Raw genomic sequence first — 14495 nt, 5'->3', positions numbered from 1 at the left:
AACAATTTCCATTCGGCAGGGTGGTTTTTACCTTATCTCCGAATCTGTCAGGTGATCTGCTTTGGAAAGAGAGGGCAATCACGTGGTCCTTTTCTCATGTGCAATCAATTGGTTCTCGGATCGATCGGCTGGAATCGCGTGCACGGATAACCATGCAATGTCTGTTACACGGTGTGTATATAACGGATATACTATAGCAGGACGCACGGAGTGGAAACAAGCTTTTTTCCATCGTGGGTACGGATCTACGTACTGCCGTGTTGAGCATTGCATCGCCATTTCATTGGTAGCACGAACTCCGAAACTGGGGGAGCCAAGCTTAACAAGGCTTAAACCAGACTTACCAATACTCCACCCAGCTCCATAATAACATGACGACCGAGGCACTTTTGCGACTCCATTCCTCCCAGAATTTTTTTTCTCCCTCTCTTCGGAGGTTCCATGGTGACCTAGCATGAAGCCTCACACACACCACACAATCGCCTCACGATGACCATGCTAGACAGATCGCAAAAGGCAGCGATGGACCCAAACGAGCCGCCCCCCCATGACGACAATATCTGCAGACGTCGTGAAAGCAGCGACGACACGCACGTTGAGGATGTCGCGGAATTCGACGGCACATTCGCCCCAATTGCAAGGCCGAAAGAGAAGCGTCTGTTGCCATGGTACCGAGATCGTGAATATCTCATAGGAGGCTGGGTAGACCGAGCTACCTGGAAAGCTGCAGTATGTCTAGATTCATATTTCGAAGGCCCTGGGTCGTCGACACCAGAAATTCTTACCCCAATCCCTTCTAGGTTGTAGAATCAATGGGTACGGCGGGTTACGTCTTCATTTCTGGGCAAGTCGCTGCCACACTGCACAGTTACGACACACTTCAGGTTGGCGCCTACATTGGCATATCCAACATCTTCCTGCTTTCAACCTTCATATACGCCACGGCCGCAATAACAGGCGGGCATCTCAATCCGTTGGTTACTTTTTCTGCTATCTTTGCAGGCATCTGCCCATTTTCAAGAGGTTGGTTCAAGGCGGACCTACCCACTTTTCAGCTAATCAGACACTCATATAAAACCCACCAGGAATCCTCTATCTGTGTGGTCAAACACTGGGCGGGGCATTAGGGGGCGGTGTTCTGGCGGGAGTTTGGGGCCATGCGCGGTCTAAGCAGTGAGCCCTGTGCACCTCATGCACGTCTGTCCAGATACTCATTGAAACCAGGCTTCATGGAGGTAGCTGCTTCTACGATCCGGCCGAGATGTCTACCGGGCAGGTCTTTCTCAACGAGATCTTCGCCTCCTTCGTGCTGCTATTCCTGGTTTATGGAGTCGGTCTTGACCCTCGGCAGACCGCTGTAGTGGGTGCTCGCCTAGGACCGCTGCTGGTGGGCGTGTCGCTCGGTCTCTTGACCTTTGCTACCAGCGGCGTCGCACCGGGATATTCAGGGGCCGGGATGAACCCTGCGAGGTGCTTCGCCTTCGGCATTGCAGACAGAGACTTGTCAAGTAAGTTTGTGCCCTTCCGATTGAAATGGGAGAGACATAAGAGTCAATGGCTGACACCCCGGCAAAGCGCAATGGATTTGGTGGTTTGGGCCGGCAATTGGGGCGCTGCTGCTCGCATTTTCGTATAACATGGTCCCTCCACATCCAAGTCCGGGGGACGAGGAAGGAGAGAAGGACTCACATTCGAACGCCACTCTCCATAGGCATGCGACAGCTTCACACGTTTAAACGAGTCTGTCAACCCATGGAGCTCCCCACGATCTTGATTGATTGTAGGCAATCATTGATGGGTGGGGGGAATGGGAGGAATGAAACCTACCGTCGTCAAAATAAAAGCATCTGTTGATAGAAATTTATAACTGAAATTGACATGAAGGACTAGCCGGTTGCATTGCTGTGCGTTGCGCTTCTCGCCCCTTTCCTTCCATCAAGTCGGGCCTCAGCAAGGAGCGTTCTTCCTGTCGCGCTCCTTTGTCAGTGCCACTGTAGAGGTCACCAGATTCACCTAATGCGCAAGGTAGGAATCCTCCCGGGGCCATTGTCTCTCTCCAGAAGTTAACGTCCGCCGCCGTGGCCAGCACAATCTCCTGTACCGCCCAGATTGGGCCAGAGTACGACCCCGTAAGCACGCCTTCTATGTCTGCCCTGCCATTGTAGGATAAGAAATCTCTCGCAACGTCTTCTTGAAGGCTAGCCGAGCTGTCCACATGCTTCTTCTGCCGCAGCTTCGCTCTCCTCCCCACCGGGCGAGTTGAGTGACTGGTTCCTGTTACCAGGCTGTTTTAGGCAGCATCTGTCTCAAAAGGCTACGTGGAAATATATTCAGATAGTTAAAAGTAGTCGCAATCATATCATCCTAAGGAGATTCACAGCACTACTATTATAATTCTTGAAAGGCGACATCGTGCATAGGGTGGCGACCAAAACCGCCTCTGACCCGACATTCTTCGGGATCGACACGGGATGTGCGGACCTGTATAGGGCGGCAAAATAATTTGTGGGCCCTGCCGGTCCGAAATCCGCTGGGGTTCTTCGGGCTCGTTGGTTGAGTAAAAATTTATTTTACGCCATTTATTGTCAATCGTCACGCTGGTGGATTGCAGTTGGTGTCCCCGTTGGTCGATCGAGGTCTAGGATGGAGGCGCTACCTGAAGAGACGGCAAAGCAAGTTAATCCTATTTTCCAAACTTGGACTATGGCTTTCTCAAGCAAGAACGCCAAGCATACTTCATTCACAGCCTGAGGCATGGCCATGGTTGTTCCCACTTCTTGGTCATACAAGAAGCCTCTTCTTATCTGAGACTCCACAAGGTCGCTAACCTAGACTATATCCACTAGAAATACGGGATCCTCTCCGCTATCCCGTAATCAAGCCAGTAGGTAACTATTAACTGGAGGAGTGTCTTGGATTAAACCAGTTAGTATATCGCACAGAACATTTGGTGGTTGCTGAAGAGTGAAGACAAGGCACAGCTACGTAAGCGGACGACTCACAAAGGTACTCTGCTAGTTGATGAAGCTTGACAATGAATAATTATGGAAAAACAATGGATCTCAATCCAGTCCATCACCGTCTACAAACTTGGCCCTGAGAAGCATCTGCTTTACTCTGCGAGGGGAGATACCGGGATGTTTGCTTACACACTGAGCTACAAAGTCTGATCGTTGGGTAGTGTAGCTTGTACTGTACATACCATTCTCACAGCACGCGTACCCCTGTAGTCAGTCCAATGCCCTACCGCCGAGCTCTTGGTATTTCCTGTGACGACCTTGTTTCCTTCAGATACCCGACCTTGCATTGTATGCCCAGCAAGAGTCCTGACTATCTTCCGATAATAAAAGAAGGTTAGTAGCCCATAGTCATGGACCAATGGACAAATTCTTCATGATAGCCTCATGTAATCCGTCGACGTTCTCCAAGAACTCAACCCCAAACTTTTGGCAGATAATCTGCACGTTTCCCCTCTTCCAAAACCCTTCAGGACACACAGCGATGACCTTTCCTGGAACCTGCGCAGAGAGCCCAAACTCGAGCAGACTTATCGGGGCCTGCGTAGCTGGGTGGAAGTATACCACCACTAAATCCGCTTCGGCCTGCTTGTCGAGCTCCCACAGTACCTGTTCGCGGTATGGGGAGAAGTTGATGTCTTCGCGCCACGTACTGTCCCAGTCCGCGCGGTATGGGTTGTAGATTGTGATCGGCACTTCGGAGAGCGAGGAAGAGAGGGTTTCCCGCCAGTCGCTGGTATCGACTTTGCTGGTCGTGCCGGCGAGAAAGACAGACTTTATTCCGCGGGGAGATTCCTCTGAAGGTGCGTATATGACCTGGCTCCGTTTTGAAGCCATCTGGACAGAGATGTAGCGGCGTTGAGGTATACACTTTGGAAAAGGGGCACAGAAGATTCTGGCTCGTAGCATGAGATGCGGCGCTGGACTGTTGACAAAGGGGACGTGTTGAGTTGCCAGGCACTGGTTATTAGGCTGCGAGCGGGGAAGTGTTGAAATGCAAGGCACTCGAAATCAGGCTGCGTGCGGGGTCTGCACCTTACTTACCATGTATTCTATACCGTAGGCTGTAAGTACTGCAACCTTTGCCGCATGCCTTAGCCAGCGCTAACACTGTGTCAGCCTCATATAGAAGCACCCGCTAGGCAGGAACCGGGAACAGGAACCGAGATCATGTCACACTAGATTGCGAGAAACGCTAGAAGCTGTAAATTCCGTGGCTGTTGGGGAGGAGTGTCTGATACAGGCCGGGTGCCGCTGTGCAAACTTGCCCACCAACTGCATGCCCTCCGACAAGAAATCTTGCTTGAGAGAGCTTGTAAGGAAGAATAACAGCCATCATTGTTTGAGGGGAGTACCTGCGCGGCAAAATGAGGGATTTTATTGGCTAGACATAGCGGACCAGCTGAACGGGCGGCTGACGCCCAGCCCCTCTCGCTTGCGCCAAGAAGGCCCGTGGCCCCTCAGTCTTCCAGCTCCCAATATCACGTGTTGTAGGGCAGAGCCTTGATATTCGTTCACAGTGTGGTGCCCGGTGCCCTTTGCAAAAATTAGCGAGAGAGGGCCCTGGAGTTGGCAGGACGCCATGTCGGTGCATGTCGGCAGACTCGACGCCAGCGGGAACTCGAGAGTTCACATTGGAAACACATCCTACCAGGCGGAAGACCGCTGCCTGGCTGACCTCCGACCGAGTGACCCACGCCACGACAAAATACGCATCGAAGAGGCCAAGGGCGGCCTGCTGAAGGATTCGTACCGCTGGATCCTCGACAACGACGACTTCCGACAATGGCGCGACCATGATCACAGTCGACTGCTCTGGATCAAGGGCGACCCGGGCAAGGGCAAAACCATGCTTCTCTGTGGGATCATTGACGAGCTGAAACCTTCGACGAAACTGGCAGACAAGGATTCCGGCAAGCTGCTGTCCTACTTCTTCTGCCAGGCCACCGACTCCCGCATCAACAACGCTACCGCTGTGCTGCGCGGTCTGATGTACCTCCTCATCGATCAGCAACCGTCGCTCATCTCGCACCTGCGGAAAGCTTACGACCACTCGGGGAAACAGCTGTTTGAGGATGCGAATGCATGGGTTGCCTTGTCGGAGATGTTCAAGATTATGCTAGCGGACTCGCAACTGGGGGATACAACCCTGATCGTCGACGCTCTCGACGAGTGCGACACGGGCCTGCCGAAGCTCTTGGATTTTATCGCCCAGAATTCGGGTTCGCCTGGCGTCAGATGGCTCGTCTCTAGTCGTAACAAGCCTGAAATCGAGAGCAAGCTTCGGGCTGATTTGTCGCGGGCGAGGCTCAGTCTTGAGCTCAAGCAGAATGCGGATTGCGTATCCCATGCCGTCGACGTATATATCGAGCATAGTGTCCTCGAACTACCCTCAACACAAGGCGACGAGGTCGTCCAAGCACGGGTGAGGGACGCAATGCGGCGAAAAGCCAACGGCACATTCCTCTGGGTATCCCTTGTCGTCAAGGAGCTCGAGGATGCCGAGCGGTGGGAGGTGGAGGGCATCGTTGACAAAATGCCGACTAGCCTTAAGGAAATATACCATCGAATGTTTGGACAGATCCAACGTCGGGAGCGAAGAAACCCAGAGCACTGCCAACGCTTGCTTTCCACGGCTGCTACAGCATATCGCCCGCTGAGCCTCGACGAGTTGGGTGTCCTTTCCGATTTACCAGAGGACATCTCAAGGGATCCCAAGTCTGTCGAGAGCATCGCGCGCCTGTGCGGGTCCTTCCTCACCATCCAGGACGGCGTTGTTTACATCATCCACCAGACGGCGAAGGACTTCCTGTCAACAGATATGAGACTCGGCATCGCACATCAGACCATTTTTTCGAGGTCACTCAAGGTTATGTTCAGGACACTCCGACCCGACATGTATGGCTTAGTCGCCCCCGGATCTTCCATTGATGCTGTCCAGAGACCCGACATAGACCCCTTAGCCGCGGCACGCTACTCATGCGTCTCCTGGGTCTACCATTTGGTTCATTCACCCGCGCAGGGAAACCACACAGATGTGTATGCGTTCTTAAGCCGGTGTTGTCTTTATTGGATTGAGGCGCTCAGCCTCCTCAGGAGCATTTCAGATGGAGTACTTTCCTTGGCAAAGCTCGAGGAATTCTGTCGGGTGAGCCGTACTCCTCTCCGTGCCATATCAGCTCTATCTAATACTATTTAGGAGGGAGAAACTGAGTTGGTCGACCTAGTTCGAGACACACGCCGATTTATTCAACACTTCAAATACGCGATAGAGGATGCTCCTCTTCAGGTATACGCTTCGGGCCTTGTCTTCAGCCCGGCTCGCAGCATAGTCAGAGGGTTGTTTGCACGAGACGAACCGAAATGGATCGGACTCAAGCCAGTCGTGGAAGCGGACTGGAGTGCATGCTTATGGACCCTCGAGGGCCATGCTGGCCGCGTTGATGCTGTGGCGTTTTCGCCCGACGGCTCACTACTTGCATCAGCATCGGCTGATAGTACAATCAAGACCTGGAACCCGAAGACAGGCGCGTGCCAGTCGACCTTTAGAAGCTGTCGACTCATCCAGTGGGTAGCATTTTCGCCCGACGGCTCTCTAATTGCTTCTGCTACAGGAGAAGTGGACCCTGGCGTCATGGTCTGGGACGCCGCAACAGGCGAGTGCCAGTTGACCCTCCGCGGCAACTGTGAGTCTCTCGAATCGGTGATATTCTCGCCTGATGGTCTACTCCTTGCATCTGCATCGAAGGATGGCACTGTTAGGCTCTGGGATTTGATGGGCACCTGCCAAGCGACCCTCCTTCACCACGTGTCCATGTTCGCCATCCGTCATGATGACTGTCCCTGTTCAGTGTATTTCTCAGCTGACAGCGCATTGCTCGCATCCGTGTCGCGTAGCGGCACTGTCAAGGTGTGGGACGCAAATCACACATGCCAATCGACCTTTCAACACCATGGGCCAACCCGAGCCGAGTTGACAGTGCTCTCAGCTAGCCTCCAGCTTTGTGTGTTCGTAGCAGGTGGCAATTTGGAGATCTGGAACACCGCAACACGAACCCGACTGTCAACCCTTGAGCATTGCAGGCCCAGGTCAGCGGTGTTCTCGCCTAGCGACCAGTTGCTCGCATTAGGGAACTTGGACGGGATAATCACGATCTGGGATATTGTGTCAGGCACATCCCTGGCAACGTTTGTGGGCCATCGCGGCTCCATTACGTCCATGGCATTCTCCCCAGACAACTCACTGCTCGCTTCGGCGTCTGACGATGAAACTGTTAAAATATGGGATGCTACGAGTTCCCAGTCAACCTTGGAGAACCAGAGCGCCTATGTTACCTCCATAATCTTCTCGTCTACTGGCCCCCTGCTACTCACAGTGACAGCAAATAATCATAATGATTATACCATTAAGATTTGGGATCCTACGACAGGCAACTGCCAATCAACTCAGGACCACCTGTTTGACTTTCCAATAATAAAGCTCTCGCCGGACGGCTCAATGCTCGCCTGGTCACTACGCAAAGGCACCATGGAAATCTGGAACACTGCAACGGAAACACGGCGTTCGGTGTTCAAGCTTGATGGGTCCCGAATCACATCAGTAGCATTCTCACCTGACGGCAAACTGCTGGCATTAGCATCGTGGGACATGACAGTCAAAATCTGGGACGTCGCCTCAGGCACGTGCCGGGCAATTCTTACCGGTCTCAAAGGGTGTGACGTTTCGGTGGCATTCTCGTCCGACGGCACATTGCTTGCCACGGTGACTTTTCGTACTAGCCTCATGGTCTGGGATCTTCAGACTGGGGAGTTCCTATCAGAGCTTCACTCTGGCAGGTTTGGGTTCGAAGCAGCTGTATTCTTGTCTAGTCCGCTACTCGCGTCGGTGGCGGACAGGGGGGCTATTGAGATCTGGGATACCAGCACTGGAAGGTGCCTCCAGGTCATCGAGACTGGGAAGAATATAGAACTGCTCTCCTTCGATCCGGCCACCTCGTGCCTCTATACTAATTTCGGCGCCATTCGACTAGATCTGTCGTGTTTGGACAGTGGCATGGCGGTAACGACTCTGGACCGAACGCCGTCTGACCCAGCCCGGCGCGTGGGTTACGGCATCAGCTTTGATCGCGCATGGATAATGTGGAATTCACAGAGGATCCTCTGGCTCCCGACGGAATATCGACCGTGGAAATCGGCTATAGAGGGATCGACTGTGGTTCTTGGCTGTCAGTCGGGACGCGTCTTGATACTGAGGTTTTCGGAAGGCGGGCCGGGGTCTTGAAGAGTGTGCGCGAGGAAGGGAGAGCGCCATTGGTTGTCCGCATCTATTTTCTTTCTACGGGTTGTGTTGCTAGTTCGAGGAGGCGGCAATCGGTGTACCAGAATTAACATGGTAGATAAGGGGGTTGGGCAGAACACATGTGGTTAGGCTGAACAAGACACCCAGGGATTCTCCTACGCTAAGCGGGTTGGTCCTGCGAACACAGTGCCCCGGGGTTAGCTCGTCACCCGCTCAGACCATATCAACGGAACGTCTTCTCCCTCCATGCGGGCATCGACGCCAACGCTGGCAACGACACCAGAGGCATTGACGCGGAACTCAACCCTCTGGCACGCCATCGGGTGACGGTAGTTGTGGAAATGAGTCATATACGCCCATCCTACCCAGTAGTCTCCCGTCATGTGTTCCAAGTCCAGTCGGATGTTACCCGCTTCTTCTCCCTGTCGCTGCGGCACCATCATGGTTAGACGACAGCCGTCATCTGTCGTAGTCGGAGAGGCTGGCGAGTCCTTGGGGAGCTCCTGCGGGACACAGTCTAGCGTCACGTTGAAAGTGCCGTACCCGGCGTGGTGATACAGCCCAACGTAGCTTTCGATACTTACGGGGCGTCTTATCGGAGGGCTCGGCAGGGAGGGATAGAGGCGCTCACGGCTGGTCTTCAGGAGGTAGTCCTGTTGCTCCAGCTTTGCCGTGTGCCTGGAGGGAATTAGGTCAGTACCCAATAACGCTTGATAGTAATTGAGTGAAGGAAAACGGCTCACCTCTTTTCCATGTCGACTCGCTTGTCCGGGCCGACCTTCAAAAAGTCGTACAGGATCTTGAAGGGAATCACTTCCACGATAAAAGACTCGGCATTCTGCATGTTCACGACAGCGAAATTGCGAGCGGGAATCATGATCATGTTCGTCACATGGCCATTGACCTGTCCCGAGTGGAACCACACTTCCTCTCCGGCGAACACGCCGCCGAACCAACCCAGGCAGTACCAGACGGGGCCTGTGAAGGGCATCAGCTCCTTAGTGCCCACAACGGCGCGGGCGGTCTTCAGGGCGCGGTGGCCGGCCTTGGAAAGCGGCGCCGACTCGGCCATCATGACGCGAAGGTAGCGGGAGTAGTCGATGACATTGGAGATGGTCATGCCAGCGCCCTCGCTCCACGCGAACTGGGAGTGTGGGATGAAATCGTAGGCGTCGGTGTCGTTGTTGTAGCGGTGCTCGTCGGCCAGGACTTGGCCGCTTGATTCGGCATCCCGGAGGGACAGATAGGTGGACTTCATGCCCATGGGTTCCCACAGCCGCTCCCGGAAGAATTCTCCCAGCCAGGAGCCGGTCAGCTTGGCGACCAGGTAGCCAACGGTGCCGAACATCAGGTTGTTGTACTGAAACTTGACGCGAGGCTCGGCCGACATGGGCAGGTTGCGGAAGTTGCGCACCATCTCACTCGAGCTGGGCGGTACTCTGGAAAAGTCGTGTCGCGGATAGCCAGTCCGATGGCTCAAGGCGTCCTCGATCGTTACGTGGTTGGTGGCCCATTCGGAGCCGAGAAGCCAGTCGTCACGGAGAAACTCGACCAGGGGACTATCCCAGGCTATGGACGAGTAGTTCTCGGACTCGTCTACCAGCAGAGACACGGCCGCGGCCGTGAACGACTTAGTAGTGCTCCCAGCATAGAACAGCGTGCTGGGAGTCACCGGCTCCGACCCAATTTTGGCCTCACCGAACCCCTGGTAATTTATCAGCCATCGCTGCAAAGAGCCGATGCTTCGACAGGGAGACAGAAACACCGCGGATAGGAGGCATCTTGGGTCTGCACGGTAACGATTAATTAATTAATAATTGCTTCGTACCTTGGCCCAGGTCTTGTTGCCGTCGACAATGGCGATGGCCAGTCCCGGGACGTGCCATTTCTCCATTAGGTGCTCGATGCAAGTCTCCAGGGCGTCATCGGCGACTGACACTTGGTCGCAACCATAGTCGCATGGTTCATGCGTGGTGGACAGGGTCGTTGTTCGACCCGTGCCGATGGGTTTCTGCTCGACAAGTACGGATAGACTGGCGGCAGCGCAGCGTAGGAGCACCGTAGTCACCACCACCACCACGGGTTGACGCATTGCTGAGGTCTCGGAACAGGATTCTTGAAAATGGCAATGGCAATGGCAATAGCAATTGCAATTGTGGTTTCTCAAGCTGTAGGGAGCGCATGTTTTGTGGCTCTCTAAATTCCCATGGCCATGTCGTGGCCGCGTCACGTGTGACGTAACGAGGATACGACAACGGCCAAGCTGACTGGATCCTGCGAAGCAAACCCAGATGGAGAGCTTGGCGCTTGTAACGCCGAACACAGACCTTTGACCGAAGTCGTGTGTGTGGATTGGGGTCCCGCCTCAAGCCGAAATTGAACCAATTGTTGAATCGGAGAATATGAGTGACCCTTCCTTGCTTGTAACCTGTCTCATGTCTTCCTGGACAGACCTACCCACTTAGAATGTCTTTGTGCGCTTAAGACGGCGCAACCCGCCCCCATCGGTGGCATTCCCGCTTTTGCGTTTGCCTCCAGCCTTCGGAGCAGTCTGCTTCGCCCTCACCTCATTCTCACGCTCTTTCTGCTGCTCCTTAAGGATCGTGTCGTATTCTTCGCGCTCGGCCGGGGTCAAGTCAGGATAGACGGCCTCCAGTGCTGGCTGTCGAAGGTCCTCTGCGAGGTCGTCACCCGTGATGTAGCCCATCAGGCAATCTCTAACGTAGTGGTTGGGCACGTCTTCTAGCGTATGGTCGCGCCCCAACCGACCGCCCCTAACTGAGCACTGGGGACCCAGGGAGAGCGTGCAGGGCCTTTTGTAGTCACCTAGGCCATCCCACCATGTGATTTGGGCTCTGAGGGAAGACACGGTTGTATCCTTTAGACCTACCGCAGCCCCGAGGTCTTGGATGAGCTGGAGGTTTGATTTTTGCGACCCAGGCTGCTGCTAGGAAATCAGTTCTTGCCATTGTTTCTTCATCGTTCATGAATCAGCAGACGTACCACGCGGGAGACAGAAAATGCCGATTTGGGCTTCTCGTTCGGATTGATTACTGGCCGGTCCCATTCCGGCGTCTTCTTGTAGCCTGGCATTCCGACCATGACCTCTTTATAGATGGCGCTGCGTCGATCGCGTGAAGCCTCCATTCCAATGATGCTCTCGGCGTCCTTCAGGATCCTGGGGAAGGCACGTCGTAAAACGTATGCTCGGTCCCATTCCTCCGATAGAACTTCTGCCCCGGCGCCATAGAGCCCCCCCCCATGTGGTCAGGAAGGCTGAAATAGTCACAGTCAGTGATGATATCCTTGGTCTCCTGGATATTTTCTTCTGGCAGACCGATGTACGTCTTGATCCTTGCCATCAAGAGGTCACGCAGCTCTCGCCGCTTGAGACGTGTCAGTCACTTGACAACCTAGAAGACCGACTTTACTTACGTTGAGTCGTGGAGGCATGTTGAGATTCAAAGGATGCACGATATGTCTATTGTCCTTCAAAGATATGCGGGCTTCCTGTCTGCACCAAGGGTCTGACAGACAGACGACGATTGTGTATTGTGTGACGCGACACGGGTTATCTCGGTAAACGCTGTATACTAGCGCGTCCTGAATTCCTGAATGAAGCAGGGGTCCCATGCCTAACTGGAACATTCCTAGTACCCATAGTTCGACTTGCGGCGGTGGCCTGTGCACTCTTTCCCATGTCGACGGCGATGATCATCAGGGAACTCTCGCTGCACATCAGAGCGGCAGGGACTACATGGCGAAGTAGAGGGTTCACCGGAGGGCCCCTCCCGTGTACTCGGCGAGTAAGGTACGCGAGGCCGATCCACGCGGAGGGCGTGATGGTGGAAAGGGTGGCGATCAGCACAAGTACGACAGGGACAGGCACGGCACCGTAAACCAGAAGCCGGTGGACGACGGGCAACGAGATGAGCCGGCAGCCGCCCAGGTGACCGAACGAGGGGTCTTCAGCGACAACGAGTGGCACCGCATCGTCGAACCGGCTGCGCTAAGTACGACACGCCTAGCCACCCACATCACCGCCCAGAACATCATGCGCCAGTACCGCACCTTCCTGTCGGCCCACGGCATCGTCCTTGCAAGGAACGTTGGCCCAGCTATCCGTCGCTTGAACCTCAGATTAATATTCACATCATAACCAAGGATATCATCTGCCAAAAGCGGCAACCCCCAAGACTCCAACACCAACAAGTCCAACACAAAAGCGCCATCCTCGGCCAGTCCCCAACATAATTATATCCTAGAGCCAATATTCCCCGACGGCACCGGCAGCTCAGCCACATACCCCGTCCCCAGCTCCGCGACATTCCCTACGGGGGACGGACTCGCCGACGACGACACGCCGTCCTTGCCGCCGGCGTGGTGGCCGTAGCCGAAGACGTAGCCGTGGCCCACCGGCGGCTGCGGCATCGGCTCCACCGGTGACATCGGCGCCATGACGCTGGGACGCTTCCGCACTCGCCGGCGCACAAACCACACCAGAGCGACGATCAGCACCAGACCCGCGATGCCCACGCCCACGCCGATGCCGGCTGCTGCTCCTTTGGATAGCCCGGCGGCGGGTGGGTTGGTTTCTTGTGGGGGGTGTGTGGGTGTTGACGATGGGGTGGGGACGGTCGTGGCGGCGTTGTTGGTCGGGGTCGTGGAGCTCGGGAGGTCGGTTTTTTGCCAGTTGAGCTGGAAGAGGGGCGCCAGCACGCTGACGCGCGATAGCACCGTGACTTCGACCGCCTCTGAGTTGGTGGTGGTGATGGTGGCGGGTATGGACAGGAAGGAGAACATGTTGCTTGTTCCGGAGGAGCATTGGACCGTCGGGAAGGACCCCTTCGTGATAATCGCGTAGCAGGTTTGTGCCCTGTCGATGCCGGGCTCGTACCGGCAGTTGTAGCCGCTGTGATTAATGGCCGGAGTCAAGTGGTTAGCCGGGAGCCTCGCGGGAGGAACTGAGAGAGAGAGAGCCTTACGTTGGACAGCACCCCGCCGCCGTCTCGCTCGGCAACAGCGGGAATTGGAAGGGAAAGCCACCAGCAACGCCGGCGGTCGCGGCGCATGCGGTCGAGTAGCCGACCGGGCAGTCGATGCCTGGAGAGTAGAATCCCCAGCCATCGACGGCCACACCAGACGAGATGCTCGAGCCCGACCGGGGCGGCCAGCATTCAAGGTCGTCCTGGATGCCCTGGGTATTGAAGGCGTTGTCCGAGCATGTCTGCGCTTGGAAGCCATTGTCGCATGTGGCGCATCCCTTGATGACGACGGTGCATGATGCCGGGTAGGTGAAGGGCGTTGTCAACGGGCCTAGGTTCGTGCGGACGGACGTCATGGTCGTGACTCTTGAGCTCCCCGATCGAAAGACGTCGATTGTAATCAATCCCTCATAGCCTCTGTCTTATGGTCTGGCAAGCGAAGTCCTCGTATGTTTGCGGGCGAAGCGCTGTCTCACCAAGAGAGCGGTCGCGCCGTGCTTTGCGAGAACGAAAAGGAGACTGAAATGGAAGAAAAGGGGACGAGATCGACCACGACAGGAAAATCGGGGCTAATTAGCGGTTATTTTATCCTCGTATTACCCGCCATTAGCTTGTTAGTCCCAGCGGTGCGGCCCCTACCTTGTCTTGGCCTAGCCAACGGGGCGCTTTCCTAGTGTACTGTACCTACAGTACCATCGTACTAAGTATGCAGTAAGAATCCTTCGGGTGAACACGGTCTTGTAATTGGCCAGGCGGAAAGGCGCCACCCTACCGCCGATCGGGCTTACAGGCCCCACACATACCGGCGCTTACAGTGTGCTGGTAATCCGTAGATCCGTCCACCTAACAAAGTCCTCAGCTGCGATCCTCCTTGCTTCCCGCTTCCCAGGGCTGATGTTCCAGCCCTGTGATTCCAATGCAGGTCAATACCGGCGCATCGTCCCATCGATACCTTTATATGCTAACCAGCATTGATATGATGTAACTCCTGTATGCAGAATTGACAACGGAGATGGTCACACTGATAACAAGAGTCGTTCACAGAGACAGTCATGCCAAGATGACCGCAGTTATGCTGGGGACATAGTTAGTTAAGAAATAAGTTCAAATCTATCGTCGATTACTTACACAATTCCAAAATCGTACTGTGTTGGTCCTCCCAAACGATGGCCCATAGCCTTGGATGACTGGGGG

At 54.8% G+C, this 14495-nt stretch overlaps 6 protein-coding genes across 6 annotated transcripts; 2 read left to right on the top strand and 4 right to left on the bottom strand.

Moving 5' to 3' along the window:
• The first annotated feature begins 319 nt into the window (after positions 1 to 319).
• Positions 320 to 1895, top strand: QBC33DRAFT_547419 (aquaporin-like protein). The gene is made up of 5 exons (XM_060428730.1): positions 320 to 729; positions 801 to 1023; positions 1086 to 1173; positions 1225 to 1508; positions 1576 to 1895. Exons 1-5 carry the CDS (start codon positions 490 to 492, stop codon positions 1734 to 1736), a joined length of 996 nt encoding a protein of 331 aa, XP_060280711.1. The 5' UTR covers positions 320 to 489; the 3' UTR covers positions 1737 to 1895.
• A 1239-nt stretch (positions 1896 to 3134) lies between these two features.
• QBC33DRAFT_547414 (uncharacterized protein) lies at positions 3135 to 4349 on the bottom strand. The gene has a single exon (XM_060428729.1). It carries the CDS (start codon positions 3924 to 3926, stop codon positions 3369 to 3371), a length of 558 nt encoding a protein of 185 aa, XP_060280710.1. The 5' UTR covers positions 3927 to 4349; the 3' UTR covers positions 3135 to 3368.
• A 150-nt stretch (positions 4350 to 4499) lies between these two features.
• Positions 4500 to 8552, top strand: QBC33DRAFT_497646 (vegetative incompatibility protein HET-E-1). Its single transcript, XM_060425594.1, has 2 exons — positions 4500 to 6165; positions 6217 to 8552. The coding sequence occupies exons 1-2, from the start codon at positions 4600 to 4602 to the stop codon at positions 8296 to 8298; spliced, it is 3648 nt and encodes a 1215-aa protein (XP_060280709.1). The 5' UTR covers positions 4500 to 4599; the 3' UTR covers positions 8299 to 8552.
• Positions 8406 to 10592, bottom strand: QBC33DRAFT_200968 (beta-lactamase/transpeptidase-like protein). The gene is made up of 3 exons (XM_060422581.1): positions 10145 to 10592; positions 9060 to 10021; positions 8406 to 8994 (listed from the first exon to the last, which is right to left on the bottom strand). The coding sequence occupies exons 1-3, from the start codon at positions 10406 to 10408 to the stop codon at positions 8514 to 8516; spliced, it is 1707 nt and encodes a 568-aa protein (XP_060280708.1). The 5' UTR covers positions 10409 to 10592; the 3' UTR covers positions 8406 to 8513.
• A 185-nt stretch (positions 10593 to 10777) lies between these two features.
• On the bottom strand, positions 10778 to 11769 carry QBC33DRAFT_561886 (uncharacterized protein; the record flags this gene model as incomplete). Its single annotated transcript, XM_060430168.1, has 4 exons — positions 10778 to 11260; positions 11320 to 11494; positions 11548 to 11702; positions 11752 to 11769. 4 exons carry the CDS (start codon positions 11767 to 11769, stop codon positions 10778 to 10780), a joined length of 831 nt encoding a protein of 276 aa, XP_060280707.1.
• A 720-nt stretch (positions 11770 to 12489) lies between these two features.
• QBC33DRAFT_200949 (uncharacterized protein) lies at positions 12490 to 13947 on the bottom strand. The gene is made up of 2 exons (XM_060422580.1): positions 13302 to 13947; positions 12490 to 13228 (listed from the first exon to the last, which is right to left on the bottom strand). Exons 1-2 carry the CDS (start codon positions 13655 to 13657, stop codon positions 12571 to 12573), a joined length of 1014 nt encoding a protein of 337 aa, XP_060280706.1. The 5' UTR covers positions 13658 to 13947; the 3' UTR covers positions 12490 to 12570.
• Between the last annotated feature and the right edge of the window lie 548 nt (positions 13948 to 14495).

The sequence above is a fragment of the Phialemonium atrogriseum genome (genome assembly GCF_030411735.1).
Source record: "Phialemonium atrogriseum strain 8032-3 unplaced genomic scaffold QBC33scaffold_24, whole genome shotgun sequence".
NCBI lineage: Eukaryota > Fungi > Ascomycota > Sordariomycetes > Cephalothecales > Cephalothecaceae > Phialemonium > Phialemonium atrogriseum.
The sequence above is the reverse complement of the archived record's forward strand: the minus strand, read 5'-3'. Positions and strand labels throughout refer to the sequence as shown.

Bases quoted from the DNA above. Each gene is read 5' to 3' on its own strand.
- QBC33DRAFT_497646 (XM_060425594.1), top strand. From the start codon at position 4,600: ATGTCGGTGCATGTCGGCAGACTCGACGCCAGCGGGAACTCGAGAGTT. The intron at 6,166-6,216 runs GTGAGCCGTACT...AATACTATTTAG, and splicing joins AGCTCGAGGAATTCTGTCGG to GAGGGAGAAACTGAGTTGGT.
- QBC33DRAFT_547419 (XM_060428730.1), top strand. From the start codon at position 490: ATGACCATGCTAGACAGATCGCAAAAGGCAGCGATGGACCCAAACGAG. The intron at 730-800 runs GTATGTCTAGAT...AATCCCTTCTAG, and splicing joins GAGCTACCTGGAAAGCTGCA to GTTGTAGAATCAATGGGTAC. The intron at 1,174-1,224 runs GTGAGCCCTGTG...CATTGAAACCAG, and splicing joins GGCCATGCGCGGTCTAAGCA to GCTTCATGGAGGTAGCTGCT.
- QBC33DRAFT_547414 (XM_060428729.1), bottom strand. From the start codon at position 3,926: ATGCTACGAGCCAGAATCTTCTGTGCCCCTTTTCCAAAGTGTATACCT.
- QBC33DRAFT_200949 (XM_060422580.1), bottom strand. From the start codon at position 13,657: ATGACGTCCGTCCGCACGAACCTAGGCCCGTTGACAACGCCCTTCACC. The intron at 13,229-13,301 runs GTAAGGCTCTCT...CATTAATCACAG, and splicing joins GCGGCGGGGTGCTGTCCAAC to CGGCTACAACTGCCGGTACG.
- QBC33DRAFT_200968 (XM_060422581.1), bottom strand. From the start codon at position 10,408: ATGCGTCAACCCGTGGTGGTGGTGGTGACTACGGTGCTCCTACGCTGC. The intron at 10,022-10,144 runs GTACGAAGCAAT...ATAAATTACCAG, and splicing joins GCAACAAGACCTGGGCCAAG to GGGTTCGGTGAGGCCAAAAT. The intron at 8,995-9,059 runs GTGAGCCGTTTT...AATTCCCTCCAG, and splicing joins CGAGTCGACATGGAAAAGAG to GCACACGGCAAAGCTGGAGC.